The sequence below is a fragment of the Helicoverpa zea genome, chromosome 24 (genome assembly GCF_022581195.2).
Source record: "Helicoverpa zea isolate HzStark_Cry1AcR chromosome 24, ilHelZeax1.1, whole genome shotgun sequence".
Lineage (NCBI taxonomy): Eukaryota > Metazoa > Arthropoda > Insecta > Lepidoptera > Noctuidae > Helicoverpa > Helicoverpa zea.
The window spans coordinates 6,708,052-6,734,427 of NC_061475.1; the positions used below are offsets into that span (position 1 = coordinate 6,708,052).

General features: G+C 35.9%; 1 protein-coding gene across 1 annotated transcript in view; it reads right to left on the minus strand.

The window, feature by feature from the left end:
- Positions 1–1,491: 1,491 nt before the first annotated feature.
- The window catches only part of LOC124642183 (lachesin-like), a 40,077-nt gene continuing 15,192 nt past the window's right edge, over positions 1,492–26,376 (minus strand). Inside the window, exons 4-6 of the mRNA XM_047180495.1 lie at positions 11,573–11,750; positions 4,614–4,750; positions 1,492–1,577 (exon numbers count right to left, since the gene is read on the minus strand). Of these exons, the coding sequence (XP_047036451.1) occupies positions 1,492–1,577; positions 4,614–4,750; positions 11,573–11,750 (401 nt within the window). The remainder of the gene's footprint in view (positions 1,578–4,613; positions 4,751–11,572; positions 11,751–26,376) is intronic.

A 26,376-nucleotide genomic window follows, 5' to 3' on the forward strand; every position in this document is an offset into this window, starting at 1 on the left:
CATAATTTTTAAGTTCTATATTCGAACGCGCTGGATTCAAACATGTAGCTCGCCAAGAGCATCATAGGACATAGGTCTTATTACTGTTTAGCAATTTTGAAAAGTGGATTTTATCACTGTTGAGCAATTTTGAAATTTCGGCATAGGAGTTCATACAAAAGTACTCTTTCTCCTTTAATATTTTAACTCAAAACACACATTAAACCTCCGATCAACAAATCGAGTTTAGATAACCTCCATTTTATGGGCAATAAATAAAATTTGACAAGTCATTACTTTGATGAAACTTGCGGGTGAAAAGCGGGTGGAAAGCGTGTGGAAATCTTTAATATGCCATGCATGGGTGCGTGCGTGTGACCGATAGCCCATAAAAGGGCTATAAAGATTCCTCAGTTACCGTTTCCAGTCATAAAATGTATGAATCTCGAAACTGTGACGGCAACTCGAGTACTTTTTTATGAGTCTCGAGTTGTAAGTTGTCAACGGTAAAGCTTTGATTTTTGCGTTCAAGTGATTCTTATTTCCATGACCTCTTTGATGGTTAGGGCCGGTTATATCGTTATAATATTAATTGCATTTAATATAGAAACTCAGTACCTAATATTATTGCTTGCTTTCCCCATAGACTAACTAAACTATTGTCCCTTAGACTAACTAGTGTTATTGATCGCTGGTTAGATTTTGAAGGTTTGATTTTGGATTCTCATTTCTGGAATTGCCTCGGTGGAAAATAACGTAATTCTAACAATTCATTGTAACCTAGTTATGAACGTCACAATCAAACCAAACTAATAGAAGAAATAAATTCTCAGATTCATCTGAAATATATCTTCTAAATTAACCTGTCGTATAATCCTTCCTTGGAAATGGAAAAATCTAGAAGAATGTGCAGAAATGGTATTCGTTTGACCTCAATTCTGTCCTCTCGTTAAGTTTCTTCGAGAAAACAAGTACGTAGATTCTTAATATCGTCTTAATTTACGACAACAAGATAAGAATACATCAAGCACCCGAAAAATGATTTTCCGTAGATAAAATTAGGGTTCAAAATGGTTGACGACCTCGTTGGCGAAATGGTCACCGTGTTGGTCTGCCGAACTTTTTTTTAAATTGTATTTACAATCAGTCCCAGGACTATAAGCAAATTGGTTGTGTGGTCTACCGAACTGATGGTCCTGGGTTTTACTCTCGGTAAAGTCAACATTTGTGTGATGAGCATGCTTATTGGTTGTGATCTGGGTGTTGTTAAAAGTGTTTATATCTATTCTGATTATATGTAGTTTATCAGTTGTGTCAGCACCCATAACACAAGCTAATTAACAGCTTACCATGGGACACACCACGGGACTGTTTTTTTTAAATTTAAATAAAACAAAATGCATCCGCGAGAAACATCGACGTGGAAAGATTAGTCTAGCGTTTACGAACATAGTAATTGTGACTATAGGTAGGTTACGCAATGGAGCGCGTACATGACGCGCTGGCTATATGTCAGCTGATGAAAGCCGCGAGGAGAGCCAGCAATGAATCGGAACAGCCCGCTGCGCCGCCCCTTTGCATCGCTAGCGGGTTTTCGCCTGCGAAAGAAAGTGTGTTTTAGTATGAAAAGCATAGGTGGTTTGACAAATTAATATATTAAACTGAGGAATTTGGTTATGAAAATATATAGAAGTGTAAAATCATTTGGTGCCTCTCGTTCCGTTCGTCCGTCAATCTGTGACTAAGCTGTATTTCATGACCTATGATAGTTAGATAGCTGTTTACACATGATGTACTGTTATTGCCGTTTTATCAAAAAAATCTGAAAACTAGAACTAGATAAATATTTTAGGGGGTTGTTACAGTTGATGTTACGGAACCCTTCATGCCTGAGTCCGACTCAAACTTGGAAGATTTTTAATGCCAGTTTACCAGAATTGTTTTTACAAATACCAACATAATTCTGGAAAATGAAACAAAACAAAATAAAAAATAATGTTCTATGTTTAAAATATCCTTTGATCATGGACTGTTTGCTTTTAAACTGGACATTTCCACTTGATCTGTTAAAGCGATACGTATTTCTGAACGAGTAGATAATATAATTCTAAACTCAAATGTTATAGGAAGCTCTAATCCTTTGAAATGAAATATTTATGAAAGCAATTCTCGTAGAAAATGAACTATCGAAAGCACCCATCTATAAATAAATAAAATTGAAGTTTCCGTTTGTAATATAAAATATTTCACAATAAAAACTTTTCAGTAAATGCTTATAAATAAGTAGGTAGTGGAGGTATAACCCAGTTACCCGGGTAATGCGAAATCTCATAGTTAGACTGGTTGTCAGACTCTGGCTTCTTGTTGCCGAAGATGATCAAATGACATCCGGGACTGCCAATTCAACCTGCTTCCCGACCCTAGGGAGTTTGTTCCACCATTTCTTCTTCCCAGCAAAAGCAAATAGGAAGTGGTGAAGGGCGGGCGTTTAGGGGGCTACATTTTGTAAAGACCTTCATAAAGTGCTGATTTTCAGCCTACTTTTATCGGGCTACGTTTTGTAAAATTGACCTTCATAAAGTGTTTATTTTCAGCCTACTCGTATCCTTTTTTATCTACAAAATGGTCACCCATCACGAACAGACCGCACCAAGCGTTGCTTAACCTTATGATCGATCGACCCTTGCTATTTTTGCTCAGCCGTGAGCTTGCTAAATCGCAAAGAAGAATCTAGTTTGCAACAAAAAATATACTCCCTAGTATTGCAGCTAGTATTTTTGCTGCACATTTACTAGAATTCAGTGTCTTGGAAACTGAAAATTGTGAGCTCGCGTGATGAGATACGATATTATATTTGCTGTTATTGCGGTCGCCTTTATTAGTTTATATTGTATGACATTAACCTGCGAGTTTTCGTTCTGACTGTTTTTAAATTGCAGTGGTTATTTGTGTGGTCGCTTTATATTAAAATGCAGTGACCATCTGAAATGGTTGACCAAAGAAACCTTTGAACGAATTTTGTGAAGTATTCCATTCCTTCTAGCATGCAGAGTTCAGCATGAAAAAAAATCTGTGCTAAAAGGATTGTTGCTCAATATTGGTGCTAGAAGAGCAAAACTACGATTTTGTGAAAGATAACTAGAAATAATGTGACTGTAGAGATGCCCTCAGACAGAGAAGTTTCGAAGAAGAAGGGATGTAGAACGCACTAGCAAAAGTTGTGTCTATTTTAGAGAAGACAAAATTATCATTTTTTGATGAATAGCATCATGATATTAAATCAGGGTGCATTTCTATAACTACCTAAAATACATAGTAAAATAGAGAGCTCGTTAAACCAAAACGCTATTCCAACTAAGTTATGAAATAACTAGTTGTGTGATGTTGCATGTCTATTAGCAGCTATATTTTGAAGCGAATGCAACAAAATAATGAACCACTTGTCGCTTTAGCATTTAAAAGCAAAGAAGCAACTGGTTTAAAAGTGAATTTTATTTTAAATTTTCATAATTGAAGCTGTAGATAATAGTGACTAAGTAACATTCCTATGGCTTGATTCATCATGAGGTTAAGCAACGTGTGGCGCGGTCGACCAGTGGATGGGTGACCATCGAGTTCCCCCATGTATTGGAAGGCACGTTAAATAAGTTTTTCCTAACTGTCATTTGAGCATCTTTAGCAGTCGTCACGGGTATTTCGAAGCCAGAAGGCATAACCTAACAAGTAATATAAACCCGTTACCAATTTCTTCAGTCATATTTACTTAACGTGTGAGCACTATAAATCCTTTATTGCGTCCGTGGAACTTTCCAGACTGCGAGAGTCTAGTCAAAATATTGACACAATCAACATGTTTACCAACATCTATATTATGAATACCTGCTTTATGCTCTTCATACAATATCGAGTTCAAATCGAATATAATTTCGTCAATTTCTTCGAAAGACGTATTACGAATAGAAAAGCGTCGATTCATCTTCGAAGATTTTTCCCCAACACAGACAACTCGATTAAAATCGATTCAGTAATTCGATTGATTAGATCCGAAATCCACTCGGTTCATTTAGGCGTTCGGTTCGCGAATTTCAAAATAAATAAACTGGCTCGATTTAATTTTGATCGGGATTGTACAATATTTTTTTCCAGTGGAATAGAAATGTAAAAGAGTAATTTTGAGTACCTATGTAAATAGGTCGTTTCAATCTGTGGGCGTTATTACCCGAAATTGCCCGAAGGAATTGGATTTGTTTGAATTAGCTATCCATCGAACTTCCCAATATTCCGGTACAGTCTATTTTTTTGTGTACACCCTTTTTTGCTGTGGTTATGGGTGTGAGTGAGAAGCCAGAAATTCTAGCAGCCAGTCTTATTATTCAGAATTCGGAATTTCTGGTGCCTAGGTAACTGGGTTGTGGAGATAAGTTAATGTCAGTTAGGTACTTCTTCAATGTAAAATACTGATCCTTCAAGGTTCAAGGTGGAAGCGAGCTGCCGACAGCAACTGCCAAAAGTTGAGGCTGACTCTGCAACTGCTTTTTCCAAACATAAATACAGACAAACCAGTTGTGCTACCTTCCAACTTGCACTTTTAAACCTTAAAGAAGAAAACAAAAGAAGGATCCCTAGTTCCATACCTCTTAACACGTGCACAGAAACAGCAGAGGCCGCGACGTCTGCCAACGAACACGTGTAGTTTCCCGAGTCGTTTCTATTGGCGTTCGCTATGTACAACCGAGAGAGAGCACCGTTGGATGTCGCTTCTGTCTTCACGCTGTGGACAATGGAATATAATTAGTTTCAATAATTGCAGCAATTTTCTTCTATCACAGTAAAAGGGCAGTATTATATCCCCAAAACATAGAAGAAAGCTGGTTCTAGATAGGCCAAAATGAGGACCTCTTAACACTGTTATTGTGAATTCGGGGAGAAGCTATTGCAATAAATCGTATACATATTTGAGTAAACCCCGGCTCTAGTCGGTAGTAGTCTTCTACTAGAGAAACCAAACCAAAAACCACCCCAACAGATTTTTTAACTTTGTAGACTAGATTTATTTCTAGATTCACCATCAGACAGTATACAACGCAGTAACCATATTTATTGACGTCGAAAATGACAGCTCCAAGTGACTTGCTATCTCGATATCCCGATATCTCTACATTTTCGATATCTCCCAAAATAGCTCCCGTCTCAAAAAGCCAGTACTCCAACAATTAAACTTGACATCTCCATTCTAGGAGGAACGTTAGACACAATTACATCCAGACACAATCGATATTTGATTAAACGAGAACTTGGTCCAGTTCAGTCAGATGCTGCGTCAATCTACCTGATTGGAAAGACTCCTGACCTACTTTGGAATTGGGTCCAGTTTTCGATTCGTTTTACGGACTCGTCTTTTTTTAAAATCCTAACTTTTGTAATCGTTAAACATTTTTGGAAACGTAACAACTTGCTGTTGGTCTGAAATGTACGTATTCGGTGTTCTGCCAGTTTGTTCTTGGTGTCACGCCTCAACGTTGAATCTGGTTCAAAAAGCATCCAGTTTTTTTTTGTCATACACTTCTGTCAAAATTGCAGTCTCATTGATCTGAGGTACGTTAAGGCTGACCTTTTCCATTCAAACTATTCTTCTATGTGAATCAGGGTTTTATTACCCGCCTTTTCTACTTCAATATAATCCATCGTTCATTCAAACCATACCAATCCATTCATTCCGGGAGGCTGGTAGTTTTTTCGAGTATTTAAATTAAAAAAATATTTTTAGGGCTATGTTTGTAAAACTAATTTGAATAGAACCACGATAGAATATTCATAGCTTCATCGAAATAGAATTTGATTGAAAACAGAAATAGATTCGACGGAATTGACATAAATAGAAACAATTCTGCTTGGCTTCTTCTACCGGCTTTGTTTCAGACCTGCGATGGATAGCCCATTAGTAAAAGCCGCCTAGTTCTACAGAAGACTGATTTTGCAAAACAACAGCTGTGAATGCTATTGTTACGAAGAGGACCCATTTTTGTCAAAATTGAGGTGCTGTACACCCACTCGGCACACTTTTTGAGATCTGATTCCCGTTGTCAGCATTCTTATCGTCCCTCCACTGGGCACCGGACTTCTCTCACACAGAGGAGGTATCACCACGCTTGCTTACAATCCAGTTTCTCTCGAGATGTTTTTCGTCAATTTTAATCAGTTACTGGTGTCTAAGATATAATTAGAAAGTACATACACAAACTTAGAAAAGTTGCATTGGTACATGCCTGACCTGGAATCGAACCCAAACTCATACTTGAGAGGTTGGCGCTGTACTCACTAGGCCACCACGACCTTTCCTATCTGAGACCTGGTTCTCTAATCTCAAAAAAATTTCTCACGTCCCCCAACTTCCAAAATATATGCACCTCCAAAACTACATTCTTTCCTAAACGAGAGGTTCCTGCAGAAAACAGATACTACAGTTAAAGTATTCCACTTAAACTTCGCTTTTGTTATAGAACTAAGCTAATCCCCTTGCTTGACTTAACATTTTAATTAAGCCCGATAAGGGACGAGCAGAAAGGGTGCTTTCTGAAGATAAATCTTTTGTTTTCATTATTTTATATGTTGTTTTGGGATGTAAGGGTGTGATCGGATTAAGACCTATTTCCCGGTGAAAAGGGACATTAAGATGATTTGGGCGTTAAATTAGTTATTAATGTGGGGTCATTTGGTGTAACCTTTTTCAGCGTCGTTAGTTTAGTAGCGAAGATGAGGTTTAGAGTTCAATTCCCAGTCATTTTGTAGAATGATTGAATGCCAGTATTTCATAATGTTTACTGTCTGTTTGTTGCCCAAATAACATTAGTATTATATTGTTATTTTCTTCCTAAAAACAACACCAGAATAACTTCGCAACTACTATAAATATCTCATTATGAAGAGGACAACACAGCGGGAACAATGAAAATAGTTAGAAAACTATTGTTCCCATACGTTAGAAGTTCCTTCGGGTCCCACAAAACATATTTAAGTCGTTAACAACCCCTTAAGGTGGTTTTACACATAATCCCTTCTTATAATGTGTTTGGAAACGCTAAAATAATTATGTATGTAAACCTTTCCGCTTATTATATTGTTTAAGTTTTGGATACAAATAATTTGTGGTATATTTTGGGCTTCTGACGTCAGAATGGTAACTTTGAATTCAATTGTTTTTCATTCATAAACGATAAACTACCCCACGTTTAACAGTATACGTTTTATGTAGTACAAACGGTGTTTGAATGGTACTATGTAGTTTGCATGTGCCCCTACCAGACTTATTCGATAGGGACCGAAAAAACTTGCATTAAAATGCTGTGTTAACTAAAGTATCAAGTTAAGAAGTACCTTAACTCTTTAGGAATGCAGGTGTCATATACATACCTATTTTTTTTTTAATATTTTAGCAATACGAAATAAAGCAGGAGGTAACCCAAGAGCTAACAAACTTGCACAAGCAAATTGCTGTTTTCTTTGTTGCAAATACCAATGCAACTTTTTTGAAAATGTTTTTCCTAAGTTTACCTTGGCCGCCGTTCCCTTTAACTATAAAGGGTTCGCTGAATAAATGCTTTCTGTGAATATCTGGGAATCAAGAAATGAACTCTTTCAGCAGTCGGGAAACAAGATAGTCTTTACAGAGTCTTCTATTTTAACTCTAATATACAAAAAGTAATGGAGTATTTTCTGAGAAAGACTTTGGACAGCTATTTATATCTGAGACCTACATCCAGTACCCAGATAGGGATCCAAAAATCTGTGTCCTTCGTTCCTTCGTAGTGTCTTAGCCTCCCTACGAATTTTCAGCCAAATTAGTTCTTGAGTAATAGTAGTGTTTCTATTAACATAATATAACTGTCTCCATATAATCTTCAATATTTTTTCAAAATTTTATCTGAATTGCTTTCACTTTTTTAATATAAAATTTACAAATATTTTTGTACAATTCCACAGTTATTGGATATAACTTTAATTATAATAGCACATCGCATCACCAATAATTGAACTATAGTTCGGCCATTCAGAGAATGCGTTCCTGACACGTCGCGATTGAACTGACGACGTAACTTTGCAATGGCGTTGCAGTTACGATAAAAATATTTTTGCTGGTTGTTTACCGTTTTAACAATTGAGGAGCATTAAAACAACATTATTATATCAATAATCAATGAATGTTATTACGTCGTCAGTTCAATCGCGACGTGTCAGGAACGCATTCTCTGAATGGCCGAACTATAAGTCAATGACATCGATATTAATGAAATATTAATCACTGGCTTAATTTATGTACTAAATTGCAGATTCATTGAATTATTGAAATGCTGCCACAGTTTAAACGTCATTAGTGTAATTCCTCTACATATTCAGAATACTAGCTTCTGCTTCCAGTTTCACCTGTCAATCGACGGAATTATTTCCCACACCTTGATAAAAAGTAGATCATCATATGTTTTTCTGATATAAAAGACATATTTTTAACGAATTTCATTAGCAGTTCCTGCATGAAAGATATCGTACATACAACCTTAAAATAATTACTTATTAGTGACATTTGTTCCCGCAGTTTTTATTATGTTTATTATTCTTTCTCATTATCTTTTCTAGTGTCATTATGATTGTGTCAAAGTCAAAGTATTTTTTTCTTTTATTTCAAATAAGCCTATGAAAGCTCATTCAGAACGTCAAACTAGTTGCACAAAGGTTGCAGTTTCGCGGACATTTTAGAAAAGTTTACACACTATATTGTTACTGATTGCCAGAGCGAGTACACCAGAAGAAACATTTGTATTTCGAACACCGGTAGACTCTTGTCTTTACAAAAACAAAAGACAACACAAACATACGACTGAAACAAAGAAAGAGTTTGCCCTTTTTGCAGCCAAACAAAAGAACATCAAAACTCTTATTCCTATAAAAAGTTTAAAACGATCTCAGAACTCAATCTTTCTAATTCAATACAATAAGATTACGAACTGTTCACAAACATTTTACAATCACTTTTGAGGACACCAATATCAGCAACTCGGAAACTTTCTTAATAAGCGAAATCAAATTCACTTCCCAGAAAATCTTTGTAAAGTCACCTTCAGACGGAATCTGTGTCGCGCGTATATGAACCAGCACACTGTCTTTTGGCTACCACATTCCTTAAAATTATCGACATCGCCAAATTTGTAATCGTCGCAAAACATTGCATAAACCATATTTAGGTACATAAGCGTGTTAATACTCGAAAGTAGTGAACCCTTATTTTGTTTCACGAGAAATTTTATCTGGCTACGCGACACACTGGCTTCCAAGAGCAAGTCTAAAGCATTCTAATTCAAGCAATTCCAAACTTGGTCAAGGCGGATTTTCTATAACAGACTGTTTAAGACCAAATTTCCTCACAGTGTTTTCGCCATTGATATTATTTAAAAAGTACATGAGTATGAATTAAAAAATTGGCATGCATACATGGTACATTCGTATTTGAGATACAAACTACTAAAATATCAATAATACCTCAATTAATTTAATTTTAACATACTTACTGGATTACGTCGGTTCATCTTTAAAGTAAGATGTGAAGAACCCCTTACAATGAAAATATCTTGTTAATTATATCCAAAAAGATTTATCGATACAGCCCATGCTTATCCAATTAATAACAAAACAAGCAGTTTCATTCCAACTAAATCAATGTGCTTTATAATTACAAACTCCAAGTCTGCTTTATAAATTCATGTTATTCCACTTTCTTTAGCCGTACCTACCTAATTAAATATTACCCTACTAAATCACGGAGTTTTTCGTTTAAGAACAAATATACCAATTTTACACTCCATTAATTTTGGGAGGCTGTTCCAATGTTATTGATCTGACTGGATTGTTTGTTTTGCTGGGGATTTTAGGTCTAGTTAAATGAACGTTGTCTAAGACAATGTTCTAGTTAATTATACCTAACATAAATATGTTATTCTGCTATACAAGAAGAGGTTAAATTACGCCATAAGACTCTGACAAATTAGATTACAATAGATACTCTTTAGTATGACAATTGCTAACCTTAAACATTGCTGGTTAAAACACTATGGTAAACCACTAAATGTACACGTATTCTAAACAAAATGTACCTACATGTACTCTAAAAGAGCGACTAAAGGGAAATATACTTTAATTACTTACCCAGTGAATATAATACACTTAGTACAAACTTTACTTAATATTCAAGACATTTTTTTAATATCTATGTCAAATAATTTTCTTTACTAGGTACTATTTCTATACCAATTTCAACCTAGATATAACCTGACGATAGGTACCTGTTCTATTTCAGAGCTATTGTAAGAGAAACTACTTATTAGGATAAATACCTTTACAAGAAGCTTAACTATCACCTACCCAAGTACTTCTATAAATGAACCATTATTATATAAGAACGATTTTCTTCAAGCCCAAGAATATCAGTTCAATAAAATATTCCTTAGCAAAACCGCTCAAAATTCAACTAAGAGTACCAACACACTGCAAACTTTTAGTCGGCCGATAGTTTGTTTGGGCTCATAAATCAGTATGAAGATGATTGGTAGTACGCACATAGCATCATCATCACCCTCCTGCCCTTATCCAAACTTTATTTGGGGTCGGCGCAGCATGTTTTCTCCTTCCATACTCTTCTATCTGCCGTTATCTCACAAGTAACATTCTTTCTTACCATATCTACTTTCACACAATCCATCCATCGTTTATTTGGTCGTCCTTTGCCACTATATCCATCCACGTTCATAGTCATTACCTTCCTCACAACATGACTTTCATTCCTCCGCATCACATGCCCATACCATGACAGCCAGTATCAGACCGACTGAACACTTTATTTGGAATTCAAGATTTTCTTGTTTTTTCTTGTTTATGCTTAATATTAACTGCCAACTGTTGGCCGACTGTTTAGTCTGCAGTTTGCCAGTACTCGAAGTATTTGAAAACCATAGGCGTTTCAAATATTCATCTTCCTTCATTTAGAATCAACCTTTTGAGTAACAGTGAACATTCCGTAATGTGAAATTAATTCCAGTGGAATTTCTCTTAACATTCCTTTGGGAGATTATTGTATTTCATCAAGTTTCGCGGATACTGGGAATATTAGATAGATAGTTATATGATTTGAACTAATGGTCTGGATTAGGCGTTTGGAGATCTTGTAAATTTTAGTACAGGCTGTGCCTACTTTTCTTTTTAAAGGTTTTATTGAAATAGGTATTATGAAAGGAATATACCGATTCTACCGATAAAAATCTTTTTTAGAACCTATAAGAAAGATTTCGAATCGGTTTTCAATACGTGACTGAACACTGTGATCCACAATGGAAATATTTCTTGAGCAAAAATAGCCAAAAGTATTGCGTAATGATGAACCCCGTTTTAATAAGCCTTACGTGACCAATGGCAAAAACTATTTGGGGTTAATACTCATAAAAATATTGCAGTATTTTTTCAAATGACATTTTTCATAACTTAGGGCGTATGGATCACTCATCAACACACAATCAAAATTGAACCTTAAACACTCTACCACAGAACTCACCTCACACCACCTCTCTTAGTGTCATAGTTGAGCAATCTCGTTCCATGCTTCCAGTTGACCTGTCTGGTTGGCTGTGGTACTTCGCTGACCACACAACGCAGTTCTATGATGGACCCTTCTTTATAGAATTTGTCCTGTAGTGGCCGGCCTCTTTCGTCGACGATCTCCACTTTTGGCACTGGGAAAGAAAATTTGTATGTTAGGATAGGAGGCAAGTCTAAAAATACAAGGTGTTGATTTGCATTTGTGCCATACTTCAGGAGGAGGACATAAAATACGTAAATAATCGATTGGAATTACAAAAGAAGGGAAATAGCTAATATGCACTGCTTTTTTTGTCATTGTAATGTCGTAGTATTTCAGAAGTAACCCAATTTTATGAATGAAATTTATGAATAATCGTTGCGTATGCTTTGTGTTTGCGTTTGTGTGAGGGCACAGCACGGTTTTAAGGCCAGTAACACACGCGCCAAGTTTAGATACGGCTAGATGACATTGACGGAATTCCGAAAAAAAACTAAAAAGTATAAATTACGTACCGATTTTTTTGTTGATTTGGGTCGAGAATCATTAGCATAATTATGTCCTTGACTATGGCACGGATGCAAATCAACAGCTTGTATAGAGAAGTAATCTAAGGATGGTGTAGTATTCATTTTAGTATGTATTGTATATAAATAGTAAAGTAGTTTAAGTTTGTAAATATAGTGTACATATTCAAGTTTGTAATTGCTGAAATTTAAAATTATATACTTGAGACAAAATTATCAAAATATATACGATTTAGGTTTTCCTATATATGTATAGTAGATGACGTATATAAATATTTACAAGAAACGGTATCTACAAAAATATATTGTGAGTAGGTTTGTCATTTATCTAGCACACATTGTCCACTTAATTTAGGACAAGATGATTGTGTTATATATGATCGTGAGAGGAATATTATATGAGGATTATTAAATTATATCCAACCAACCAAAAAACAGACCTATATACACTCAGACTATATCAAACACCCATGTTTATACACACAAATGTTCGACTTCAGCGGGAATCAAACAGGCTACCTCCAGCATGGCAGCCAGTAATACTAACAACTACGCTACATGTCTATGTCGAGCTGCATAAATTAGACCGGCTCGTAATTTGTACCACCTCAAAATCTACTAAATTGTAAAGTTTAGTTTTAAATTGGCGACACTAAAAAGCAGTACCAACCAATAACGTAACCGCTGCCATTTTGGATTCGATAACACAAAAGAGTAAATTATAGTAAACAAAAATATTGTTAAAAAACTTTAACTTTCATACCTATTTATTTTTTAAATTCCTCATTTTCTTCCAATACAAAATTATTGCTAATAGAACAACCTTTTTATTTCTAGTAATATATTCCTTTCAAGTTAAGTAGTTTTTGTAACAGCTTGTGAAGTTTGTTAACTGGTACAATATAGGCAACTCTCCTATAATGATTATTGGCTTTTATACAAAAACTACTCAATGGATTTGGATAAAACATACATAAATATTCTGTTATCTGAATCAATGTTTAATTATATAATAATCATGGCTGCACTAATGAATAGGGAAATTCCTTTAATGATAGTGATGATGTGTTAATAAATAAATATTTTATGATAAGCACATTGTAATATAATAATGTAATTGAAAGTTTATTGATCCAGAGTTACATTAACGAAATATCGTCTGAAGGTTAAATTAATACAAAAAGTATACAGTAAAGAACTACTCTACGGGAGACATCATCCTCCGAGCCTTTTTCCAACTATGTTGGGGTCGGTTTCCAGTCTAACCGGATTCAGCTGAGTACCAGTGCTTTACAAGAAGCGACTGCCTATCTGACCCCCTCAATCTAGTTATCCGGGCATCCCGATACCCCTTGGTTAGACTGGTGTCAGACTTACTACTCTACGGGAGAATTTTTTTATCAATTCTGTGTTCGCCAAACTAGGGGAGTTTATATTCTGCCTTTATTTTGCGGACCTAACTCAATGACTCCGGTCTCTGATCCCATTCGAAGACAATACAAACAAATTCGCGGGTAAAAGTTAGTGTTATGTACATTACGGTAGTATATTTTCAGTAATGGCTTACGTTTTAGGTCTATTGCTAAAATATTCACCATAAAATTCATATTAGGTACCATGTAAAGTAATAAAAAGCATATGTGAACTATTATGTTCGTATTTAGTAGTAATTTACTTGGTTACATAGGGTAGTGCCTAAGTTTTATGCTCAGTTCCTAGAAAGTTGCCTAAATATTAGCTGATTTATTTTTCGTATTTTGTGTACCAGTTGTATCTACGTAAAGTAAGGAAAAGCATATTAAGTTACTTATCATGTATTTCGATGAATTTACTTTAGCGAGGGGTAGACATTTTTTTTTTCAAACAAAAACCAAAAAATATTGAGCCTCCAAAATATACATTTTTGGATCCCTGGACAATTTTTAGTAAATATGTAATTCTTTCTGCAGAAAGAAAAATATAATAACATCAGAGAATTTAGTTATGGAACCTCCCTATATACATATATGTTTTATAATATATTTTTCCAGTATAATAAAATGGGAGGTTAAAAACCTTTTAATGAATAACACCTACCTTTACTTAACAAGTACGTGGGCTATTAGCTACGGGGAAAATCCCTAATAAATACAAGTTCAATAAATACATCATAATTTTATAAAAGACCATGTTTCTATAACGAGCACTTAACAAAATTTTCCTTCTTCATTAAAGCCTTACAATATCAATATTTTCCACGTGTTTCTCTCAAAATATATACTGTATATAGTTGAGTATCGTAAATGTATACTCAGAACATTTACGAACCCTTTATTCACATACAAATCGCTTCATTTGTTAACAAACCTAACCCACATTAGTATTCGTACAGGGGCCGAAACAAATAAATAAATAAAAAGTAAGCGCGAGACCAACTCATTTATGTAGAGTTCCGTATCACTGCGGAGTATTTAGCACATATTATTTTTAATCATTATCCTCCTAGCCTTTTCTTAACTGTGTTGGGACTGTCTTCCAATCTTACACTTGATAGGGATGGTCCGCAAACTCCTCAACTTTCACTACTGTACCAACTTACAAATATGAACAAATAGACAGTCAGTGTGTCACTCATTAACGTGCCTTCTGAAACACGACTTATTTGGACTATTTTTCATTTGGGACCAACATTGAAACCTGCTGGTTAAATAAAAAAGACAGTTATTATGGCAAATTAAATTATGCTCATTTACGCCTTCCTAGCGGGACGCTACGTAATGCGTGACCCATTCCTGGGAAAACCATACGACTACGGTACCCTAAAAACTCGTAAAACACACAGCCAAAATTGGCGGCAAAGTAGCTGTGACGTATATTTAGCAAAACAAACATGGCCGCGATATTATGAATAGCAAATAGGATAGTCTGGTAACATGGAGAACAAATGACTAGCGGAGATGTCATAACGCAAAGGGTAATGCCCGGTCTTGGCCAAGTACTTGCCCGTCTATGTGATAAATACAATAAAAATCCTAAATAATCAATTTAAATATTGCGAGTATTTATCTGATAAAAAAACCCCTGAAAAAAAATATGAAATTGTTCATAACTCAGTTGTTTATTGTAGTGTCTAAATACTTCCGCTGTATCGATCATGTCAGTCTTGTCAAAATAGGGAATTAGGGATTGAAACCCATATTGAAAAAAATCGATTTATTAAAAACCGGTTCATGAAAATCGTTTTTTTTTTTTTAATAGTTTCCAATAATTTAAAAAACAATATTTGTAAATATCTATTCATTGTATTGTTATCATTAAACAAAATGTTTGGTGATTGATGTACCTTTAAATACGATTTTATGCGACTCCTTTCAAGGATTCCGTGTTTTCGGTTTATGACAAACATAGATTTTTCGATAAATTGATCCTACGTCCCATCCCTAATGCTCTTGTTTGTTGACGTTTACGTACGTCATTTACTCAGTGTCATTATAAGAAGAGACATGTCATTATTCAGTTCACACGCCTTCATCTCTTCGAGAGGGGGAAACCCAATTATGCACACTAGAAGCTAATAAAACAAGATGTGTTACTATTACTAGATGGATTGTCGAGGTGGTTAAAGGTATTTTTAAGCACTCTTTTAAATTGTTTAGGCAAGAGTTTTTCAACAATGCATCAAAACATATTATGATAGACTTTGCCATTGCCGCGTCACTAATCGTAAGTTAGTGATGTTCCACCAAGTTCTATGTAAAAAAATTTAGTTATTTCGTTATCTACGATGTCAACTCTAATGCCTACAACTTGTTTCTTTCTTGGGCATTACTTGGCCAAACCTTCTTTACCAAATGGGCATTTCCCTTTCCTTAGAAAAAAGCAGCGCGCCAAAATGCGGGTGTTCGGGGGACAAGGAACGTCACGCGCTTACATGCCTTCTATGGAACACGATAATTATTTTCCAAATAAAATCACTAATCAATCAAGACCAATCTTTGACAGATTGGTTTTGATTTGACAAGAACGTCTCATCTGTTCTAGTAACTCATCACGCCTACCGTACGTTGCTTGACCTACAAGAAGGCGCCTGACCTACCTTCCTTACGGAATCTCCGTTTTTTCCTTCCTCCGTGATCTAGTAACACTGATATTAATATTTAGTGTCTACTTCATACAGTCCGGTGGAGGGTCAATGTTTTTATTAGCACTTTAGGGTTATAACAGTTTTGTCATTCTTTTATGAGAGTGGACGACAATTTTAATTTGGTCACCGTTTTTGCATTTAAAAAGTTGACTAAGTGCATGTTAGCCTCGTGTGGTGTTAGATTTTATGATATTTTTGTAGAACTGCAACTCTTTAATTATAACCAGTAGGTACAGTTTGCCCTATAGTATTGACTTTCTTGTATAGATAGTTGTTTCCTACGTTGTACCCACATCCTAAGGTAACTACTTTCGCACCTAGATAGGAAGTGGTCTATAATATTCAAGGAAATGTCAAACCTACGTGGTACATAACTATCTCAAATAATGCTGCCGATAAGTGAAGAAAGTAAGCAACCAAACAAATGCGGTTGGTATGCATAATATGAGTGAAGACACTACTCTTGTAATACCTACTGTATCTAAAGTTAAAGGAATAGTTGAACAAACCCGTCTAGACAGTTTTGCGTCTGATGTTAAGATACCTACATTAAACGCCTGTCCATTACACATGCACCTTCTACCTATGAGCACATGTATCTTAATTACAGTAGACTGCGTTCATCCTAAGACAACAGTTCTGAAATCTTAATATTCACAGTTTTGCTACATACAATGCCCTTATAATAATGGCGTCCACGGTCGATTTCGGCCTCGGCGGCGGCTGTTCTCATTTAAGGAGATCAGCCAGCTGCGCAAGACATATTATAGTGCACGAGCATTTGCGCAGACACAGGTGCAATGCTATTTTAACCAAAACACAGACGGGCAAATGAACTACGCTTGTAATTCTATGCCTTTTGTGTACGAAACTTCTAGAATGGTAGTTTCAAAGGTCATTATCTAAACTAACTATAATATTATTATGAAAGGTTTTGTTTATTTTCCTTTTAGCAAAAGGCTTATTTTCTCAACAAAATATTTTTCCATACATTTTCTACAAAAGGCAGAAACTTTATCTTTTATGTCCAAAATATTATTTAGTACTTTTATATCACCATCAATGACGTTCAAAGTAAGCTTGGAAGCTCACATGATATTGAAAAAGTTGAAACATTGAAACTATTCGGGCTTAGTACTAGTACCAAATACTTTAGTTTGCAAGGACCGACATAAAATCTAGGCTAAATGAGATTCACACTAGCGAATTTTCCGCCCGGTTTTTTAAGGTTGATACAACTACCGGCAGTTCAAACGATGACAAATGAAACCACATGACGGGTTTCCGCTTGAAATGTGTGGCACGTAAAAAACTGAGGGAAAATCGTAGGGTGTAATAGCACTTTTAAAGTCAGAATTTCTTTATCTTAAAAGGACCTTTATAAAGTGACAAGAAATAATAGTCATTTCGTTCCTATACGCCCATGATTAGAAATGCACCTTCACGCCATCATTTATGCCTAAGTTTCGCAAAACTTCAGCCCCTACCGATCCATTATATATGTGATCCACGTTTGTGGCTACATGTAGGCGTATGAATGGTAATCAGCTTTTATAGATATACCACGCCGAGAATATAAAATAACCCGATACATTTTGCTTAAACTTTTATAAAACAGATTTATTTTTGGATTTTTGGAGGCGAAAAGAAAACGTAGAAATTTTCGCCCGCCTTTTTTGTTGCTGGATATAAATTCTTTTCACTGGTAAGGTTCCTTGGATTTATCGAAGCGTTTTTGTAGATTTTATAAGACCTTAATATGTCACAGTTTGAAAAACACCCACTAGAAAAATAAACTCATTATAAATCCTTTCTTTGCGAAGAAGTTAAAAGAAATTGGATTGAAAACGGAATGAGATGTGAAAAGAAATTCGCTTGTTTTGAAACTTAAACTCAGTTTACAAGTTTTTGCTGCATAATATTGATGAAATTGGTTTGCAGAGGTTTGCAGAGGTTTGCAGTTTACTGAAACTGTAGCTGGCAAGAATATACGAAAATAAAAACAAAATTCACAAATATTGCCAAAAAATAAAAGCTGAGGAGGTCTTCACAGTTTTGAGACGGTAATTTATAAAATTAAAGTTTTCTTTACGTTTGAGATCACTTTGCCTTTTTCTTTTCAAACCACATATTATTGTTTCAAATGCCATGTTTTCTCTAAAACAAAAGTAGTAAATTTACTTCAAAAGAAGGTACTTTCATATACACTCCTTGTTTCCCAAATACCTACTGTTCTAAACTGGGAAGTCGAAATGAAAAATATTTTCCTCGACAACCCAATTTTCGTTTTGTTCAGAATTTCATAATTTTTCCTTTGCAACAAAACGAAGATTCCTTATTTGTATATTGCGTTAATAAACTGAACATTTGGCAACTGGTACCGAGTTGTTAGAGAAAACAGTAGAAGCCCGATTCCGTTCTTAGTTCACTTCGTTTTTTTATGTATTTTTTTATTTTAGTAGAACAGAATCGTAAATTACGTTGAAACTCAATTTAACGTTTGCTTTTTATTCTATAGAAAGGTTTTAAAAATGAAAAGGTTTCTGTTGAAAAGTTTAATAACAGATTTTACGGTTCTTGTAATTTTGATCGAAAATGTGCCGTAGGTACTGAAAATATTAAATTAAGAGGTGTTTCATTCTCAGACAGGGCAAAGTTATAGTAAATATTTTCTTGCATAATTTCAGACATTACCTACCGTCAAACCACATACTAATTGACCGCAACTTACTAAAATACAAGCTAATGGTTTCGCCTGTTTAATTAAGGAACTAATTCCCGCACCGAAATAAAGAGTAGCCATTATGTTATTCTGAGTTATAATCTATATAACTGTAATAGCCTTTTTATCGTCCCACTGCTGGGCACAGGCCTCCTCTCACACGGAGAGGGATTGAGCATTAATCACCACGCTTGCTCAATCTATATAACTGCCAAGTTTCATCAAAATTCATTCTTTAATTTTTGCGTAAAAATGGAACAAACATCCATACATACAATTTTTCGCGTTTATAATATTGGTAGGCAGGGCGATTCTGCCTAATCCTATACTCAATTATAGACATGATCGAATTGTATATAACAATAATCAATTTAGCTATGTATTACATAGTATTGTGTTTCAACGTAACACGTTTAACCGCAGAGCTTCGGTTAGTTGCTACTATTGGCTTCTGGAATACTAAGCCAAATACTAGGACAACCAGATTCAAAGAATAGTAGTATTCTGTAGAATTTACGTAGGTACTTTATACACTGGAATAAAAAAATATTCTTTTCATCCCACCATCTCGAAAAGAGTAGTTTTACCCTTTGCTATCTGAGCGCAAAAGCCGTTTTTATCCTCTAGAGCGGCAAAGTGATTTGAATTTAGAACATCGTGTGCAATACTCCATTTGTGACAATCTTGATAAGACTTTTCAAACAAATACATATTAAACAAATAAAATACTGCTTAAAATCATTATTCAATTAATTAAGTAATTTTTATTATTGTTTTTACATAGATTTTTAACCTCGTTTCATTTTTAAACTGAGTTTTTGCATAAATAAATTTTAATAGGTACATCTGTTTAATTTGCCATGTGTGACGTGCGCGCCATTTTCTTTTTTTGAGTTTAGAAATTTCCTCGATGAGGTGGGATGAAAAGTTACGTGTTGCACTCGAGTGCAAAGATTTTTCACCTTGTGCTCTTTTGATTCCCTCGCTATCGCTCAGGATTCTAATTTTAGAATCCTTCGCTTGCTCGGTCATCAAAATTGAGCCCGCGGTTAAAAAACAACTTTGCACTCTTGTTTAACAAATAACTATTCCACTCCTGTGCTGTTAGAATAAAGTCATTCTCAGTTTCATCTGAATTGGTAATATATATATATAGTATATATGTACTATAAAATACATTACATATATACACTATACCCCACATACCCTATAGTATATATATATATATAGTATATATATAGTATATATATATAGTATATATTGGTATAATTGGTAATATATATATATATATATATTACCAATTCAAAAACTGAGAATGACTTTATTCTAACAGCACAGGAGTGGAATAGTTATTTGTTATACCTTGCTACCAACCTGGCCTGACCGGGCTGGTATAGAAGAAGAAGTTATGATGGATAGAAGGATGACGGACGTTGAAGATGTCACATCGTGATCATATAATTAATTATTGATATTGTATTTGCTATTCAAAGTTGGCTTCTGCTAAATCCTTTGTAAGAAATAAACCTTACCAGGTTAAATGTTTATAGACGTGTGTTATTCATTTTCAAGTACCACTTCTGATCTGACCTCTAAGATCAGAAGTGGGATAGCCACGCGTTCTTTACCCTTTGCCATCTGAATCCAATAATGATTTATTTTGTTCATGAAATTTCACGTCAACTGTAAGTAAGTCTTATTTCTTACATTCGAGGGCATTCTCGTGAAAAACGACGAAACAGTTATAATCTCACGAATCGCGCCGCGACAATATGAATGCTCCTCATGCGCTGGGTGCAATATCCTACAACATACTAGTACTCAGAAGCCCAGGATATGCGGATGAATTGGTCACGCAATAAGTCTTGGATAAAAATTGCGAGAAGAAAAGTGTCAGCCACTGTAGCTTGTTTGTAAAACAAAAAGCGATCGGATCCTGGAAACACTGAAGACTGTCCACCAGCTGGAACTCTAGCAGAGCGATATTACGGAGATTCCTTACAATAGCAGATTAGTGCTTTAGTGTTAACCTCTTGGATTTCTTTTCAAACATTTCGATTTCTTACACAGAATATCGAATATCGAAGGAAGTGACCATGAACAGCCATGTTGAAGTCACAAGTTACACATTTATGACCATCTATCCGATGTTTAGATTATGAATGGTGCGGATAGTGCATCTACCTCTAAAACTCAGGAATAGATCTTGTTGTAGTATGAGGTATAAATAAGCCTAGCGTTGAGAAAGAAGTCTTGTACATCATGACGCTACTTTTCATCACGTCGGCAGACAACTACATATAAAGAAATAGTGGAAATTGACATAAATTTTAAAGTAACAAGTCTTGTTGTGGTTACAAATACATAAGCGGTTGCTATGGTGACATGTCATGTTGTATTTACATGATTGCATTAGAATTAATTGACTTATTATTCTGTTTCATGTGATAATTCGTTTTGTGGCGAGAATAATACTACATGCTGGGAACACGCATCCTGTTTTTCGAATGAAACAGCTCTTCAAGCTATCGCGAGGCCGCTCATATGCTTCGTGTGGAAGGAGACCACTAGCAGTAGGGCCGACCACGGTCCTAGCAAATATCCACCTCATTCTCTTCGTGTCCACGAGCACTGCCAGCCGATAGCTAGCACATAGTGTGACTCCTTGATGTTATTATACGCGCAAAGGCTTAGCGCCACCAAACATGAGTCATGCATGATGTTTGTTTGCAGAGATATTACAAGAAGCATGGAGTGATAATGCCTGGTGAGATCAATCCAGTTCTTATGTATCTTATCGGTTATAAATAATTAAGAAATTAAGTTATACGCGACTATGGTAAATCCTCTTATTGGTTTATTGGTCTGCAGTGCGCGACGACTCGGGTTCGATTCTCGAAATGCGCTTGAAATACTCGATTAATTGTAGATTTTAATACAAAATCTATGTTTTGAAGTTTGCAAAAGTGTTTGCATGACAGTGAAAACTGCAATAATGATGGCTAAATAGTAGAAGCAAAGAGATACATCTTCTATCTGCTTTGGAAATGTTTTGGCATTGGCATTGGACATTTAACTAAATGTTCTTACTTGCATGCAAGCTAGAATAGACAGAGCTCAATGAACTTGCTTCATATACTACCCCATTTATGCCACTTTCTACTAAACACAGAAATATCAGTTTGCTCCTACCATTGTATAACTACGTTGTTTTAGCCAATTGCTTACCAGTTTTGAGCAATAGCTTACCTATTAGTTATGACGTACACTGACTTATAGCTCAGGCATGGAAGGCAGCGTTAATGTAAGATTTGTTTAGTGGAAGGTATTAATTGAAATGAATACTATTAGTAATGGCAATGATTTTTAACAATCTGCAAGCCTGACTAACAATTAGGTACAGCTTAGTTTTCGCTTTTTTATTAAAATGATTATGTTCACTTATACTCCTTACTAATAATGCATGAGAGTTCGTCAATTAAATGTTGAAACACTCAGATGCCTGAATCTAGCCCTAAGCCTACTTCCTTAACCTTCTAACTACAGGTATCGGAGATAAACTGAAACCAGAAAACATAACGAGGTTTACTACGTGAGAAGCACATAATTTGACGACGTATGTGCTGAAGTTACACACTTCTTGCGCTTGCTTTATTGCTGCATGCCGGTCAGCACATCGCGCGACATTGCTCGAATGATGAGAGCGAGTGGACAGTATGCCTGGTATATCATGCATTCAGGCGATCAGGTGATCTGTTTTATTTTTCATGTGGTTCTCAAGTTGAGTTCGCATTCGCCTCATTGATCTGGCAGACGCATAGCACGACTGCTGTGCAGTTTAGGGTTCCATCCCCGGGTCGGGCGAATTTGTTTGTTTGTTAAAGATTAATTGGATACAATTTATTTAAGAACATCGATTTTTAAATTTATGGTCAGAAGTGACCGAACGAAAAGATGTTCAAAGATGTTCCTTGGTATTATTTCTGTTACAGTGCACTTACACGTGGACGTGTAAAGCGCAGGATGGCCCACAGCGCGGCCCAATATTGCTGGCTAGTTCCTTGTTTGTGGTCGTCATGGTGTCCTAAGGTGGCAACGTCAATTGAATCACCATCGTGACCTTTGCCATTTATAAAAGATGATTAACACTGCATACGTCAATTTCAACCGTTGATCACTTATGTTTGCTCAAAAGTATTGTACTGTAGAAAAAAAGAAGAAGTAGCTTGAGCTAAACGTAACCATAACGTAATGGCTGTTGTATTATGAGCACATGATTAGTCATGATGATATTTCGGAGATTAACTGGATCACTATTTTGATTTTGTGTGTCAAAGTTATAATTTAGTCATGGATTTATTTCTTTGAAAACTTAGATCCTTCAAATGAATGGTCAGCAGTGGCCGAGCGAAATGTATACTGTGCTTGAATGTTTGTTCACAGAATTGTACACGAAGACGTGTAATAAGCAGGACAGAGGTACACGAGGCTGCGTTGCAGTGAGCAATGTTCTTGTGCCAATGCTGCTGATAGCAGAGTACCAGTGCTGCTGATAGCAACGTACCAGTGCTGCTGATAACAACGTCCCAGTGCTGCTGGCTGTGTTGCGGCGTGCTAATGTTGCTGCCTGTATTGGAGCGTGCCAATGTTACTGCCTGCGTTGCAGTGTGCCAATGTTGCAGGCTGTTTGTGTCTTGGTGCCTCTTACAAAAGTTTATTAGAACGCCACTACGTCCGCTGTGGCGATGCAAGTGGACACCTCCTCAGCTTTCTTTGATAGCTGCGAGACAATTTGACAAAGACAAGGACTTTGAAGACGTTCGAATGTACATGAGTCTCTGTGTGCGTGCCGTGAAAGGATGTATGAATATTGATGTGAAAAAGTGTTAATCTAATTGAAGGATGCATGAATATTGATGTGAAAAAGTGTTAATCTACTTGGCCTACTTTCAATCACTGATTTGGACCTTGACTGTAATTTTAGCTTGGAAATGGACTTTTCTTTGATTTTGACTTTGACATACTGATGGTGCTAGTTGTCTAGGCCACTTTGAGAGAACATACGACGGTATGGGTCTCTGTTCCACGTCTTCATAGTATGCTACCTATAGCTTAAATGCGTGCCTATGCTATGAGCGTGTGTAATGACAAGCAAACTGGGAGCCTCTGTCACCGAGAACATACAACGGCATGGGTCTCTGTTTCACGTCGTCATAGTATGCAACCTATAGCCTAAATGCGTGCCTATGCTATGAATGCGTGAAATGACATGCAACATTTTTTTTTGTTACCCTTCCTTTTCTCCTGCTTCAGACTTATACCTACACAAAAACGACTACTACGAGTAAATTACTTATACCTTGCTTAACATGTTTCAGATCATGAGCAACATGTCGGAGATCAGCTTATGGGGAGTTGATCTGATGCTGAAGAGGCGAATAATACTGCTGGCGAGGACGCCGCAGGGTCAGGAACGGCCGTGTTAGATATGAATCCTCCTTGCTACCAACCTGGCCTGACCGGGCTGGTATAGAAGAAGTTATGACGGATAGAAGGATGACGGACGTTGAAGATGTCACATCGTGATCATATAATTAATTATTGATATTGTATTTGCTATTCAAAGTTGGCTTCTGCTAAATCCTTTGTAAGAAATAAACCTTACCAGGTTAAATGTTTATAGACGTGTGTTATTCATTTTCAAGTACCACTTCTGATCTGACCTCTAAGAATATATATATATATATTGGTATAAACACTTTCGGTATAAATACTTTCGGTATAAATACTTTTCACAATAAAATCCGACTATTAAACCACAAAGGGAGAAAAAACACATATTTCTAGAAATATGTTTTTTTCTCTAGGTTAAAGATTTATAAATCGTTGTTGAATTCGACACATAAAACTTTATTAATCTCCTAAATTAATGAATACACAACTAACTTCGTCTAAACTTTCTAGTATTAGAGGTATGAGTGGATTTATTTACAGATTTTAATCAATTTTGGTGAGCCTCGTCTTATTGTAATTAAACGTTAACATAATTAAATATACCCACATATGTACAGTCAGCTTCAGGTCAGTGGTAACAGTTTTATAGGAAAATCGTACTTAAGACTATTGAGTTAAGGTGCATGACAGTTACCACTGATGTGCGGTCTACTGTACCTACGTCTGAAAAATACTGCTGAAATCTGAAAGCAGACATGTGTAAATACTACGAGCGTTGATTACGTTTACTCAAAGTAAAAAGACCTATGTCGACTTATCTTTGTAAGTCTTGGTTTTGTCGCGGTCCCTTCAAGGTTAGTACCTAAAGCTGAATAAAGTTTAAGCCCAAGCTAGAGCTTGGGAGTTTGTTCCACCATTTCTTCTTTCCAGCTTATACACATAGGAAGTGGTGATGGGCGGGAGATTTTTAGCTGTCTTTCGTACTTGAACTTCAAAAAGTGCTGATTTTCAGACTGCTTGAATAAATTACTTTTTATATTTGATCCGATTAGAGACCAAACTATTGGCCGATAATTTGACTGACAGTTTACTTTGAAGGTTATAATAATCCTATCAAACTTAAAGTTCGTCAAGTACCTTTAGCTCAAAATCTACTTAACTGAAGCCTCAAGCAAAATTGGAGTTCACACGATTTTCACACCACAAACACCTAACTAGTATCAAAATCTCCATAAGGCCTCAGGCTACACAAAACAATAAGCAATTAATAGTACAGATATTAAATCACACAAAAGCATTTGAATTATATTAATGTCACATTCTTTGAATGATTTGGCGACTCGGCCAGCGCTTCGGGCGCTACCGTGTAACGTAGGTTATCCATCCTCCGAGCCTTTTTCCCAACTATGTCGGGGTCGGCTTCCAGTCTAACCGGATGTAGCTGAGTACCAGTGCTTTACAAGGAGCGACTGCCCTGCCTGACCTCCTCATCCCAGTTACCCCCGATACACCCGATACGATACGATAGTTCCCGAGTAACGTAGGTATACAAAGACAATGTCATTTACATTCACAAGTATGGTTCATTCGCTTTCCTGATAAAAAACTATCTATACCAGCATTAAAAACGAGAAGGCTAAACTCCAAAACCCAGTGTTTAAAACAAGCACAAAGACACAGCAATTATATCGAACCTTTCTTTTAAACTTTAAAAGACACTGTTAAAGTATCCTCACTAATCTTGGCACAGTATTTTCCACTTTCCTCTCAAACGACAATTGCTAACGAGTCGCCGGGGTCGGTCGTTCGGACCAGCCAACGAGATCTCGAGGCGAGCGTTACTTGCAAAGAATCTGTAGATGTGGGTAACATAGGTTGGTAGGAAGAAAATGTAAGAAAGTAAAAGATTTTCGTTTTAAAATGTAACAGTTTTTGGTGAATTGGGATCGAGTAT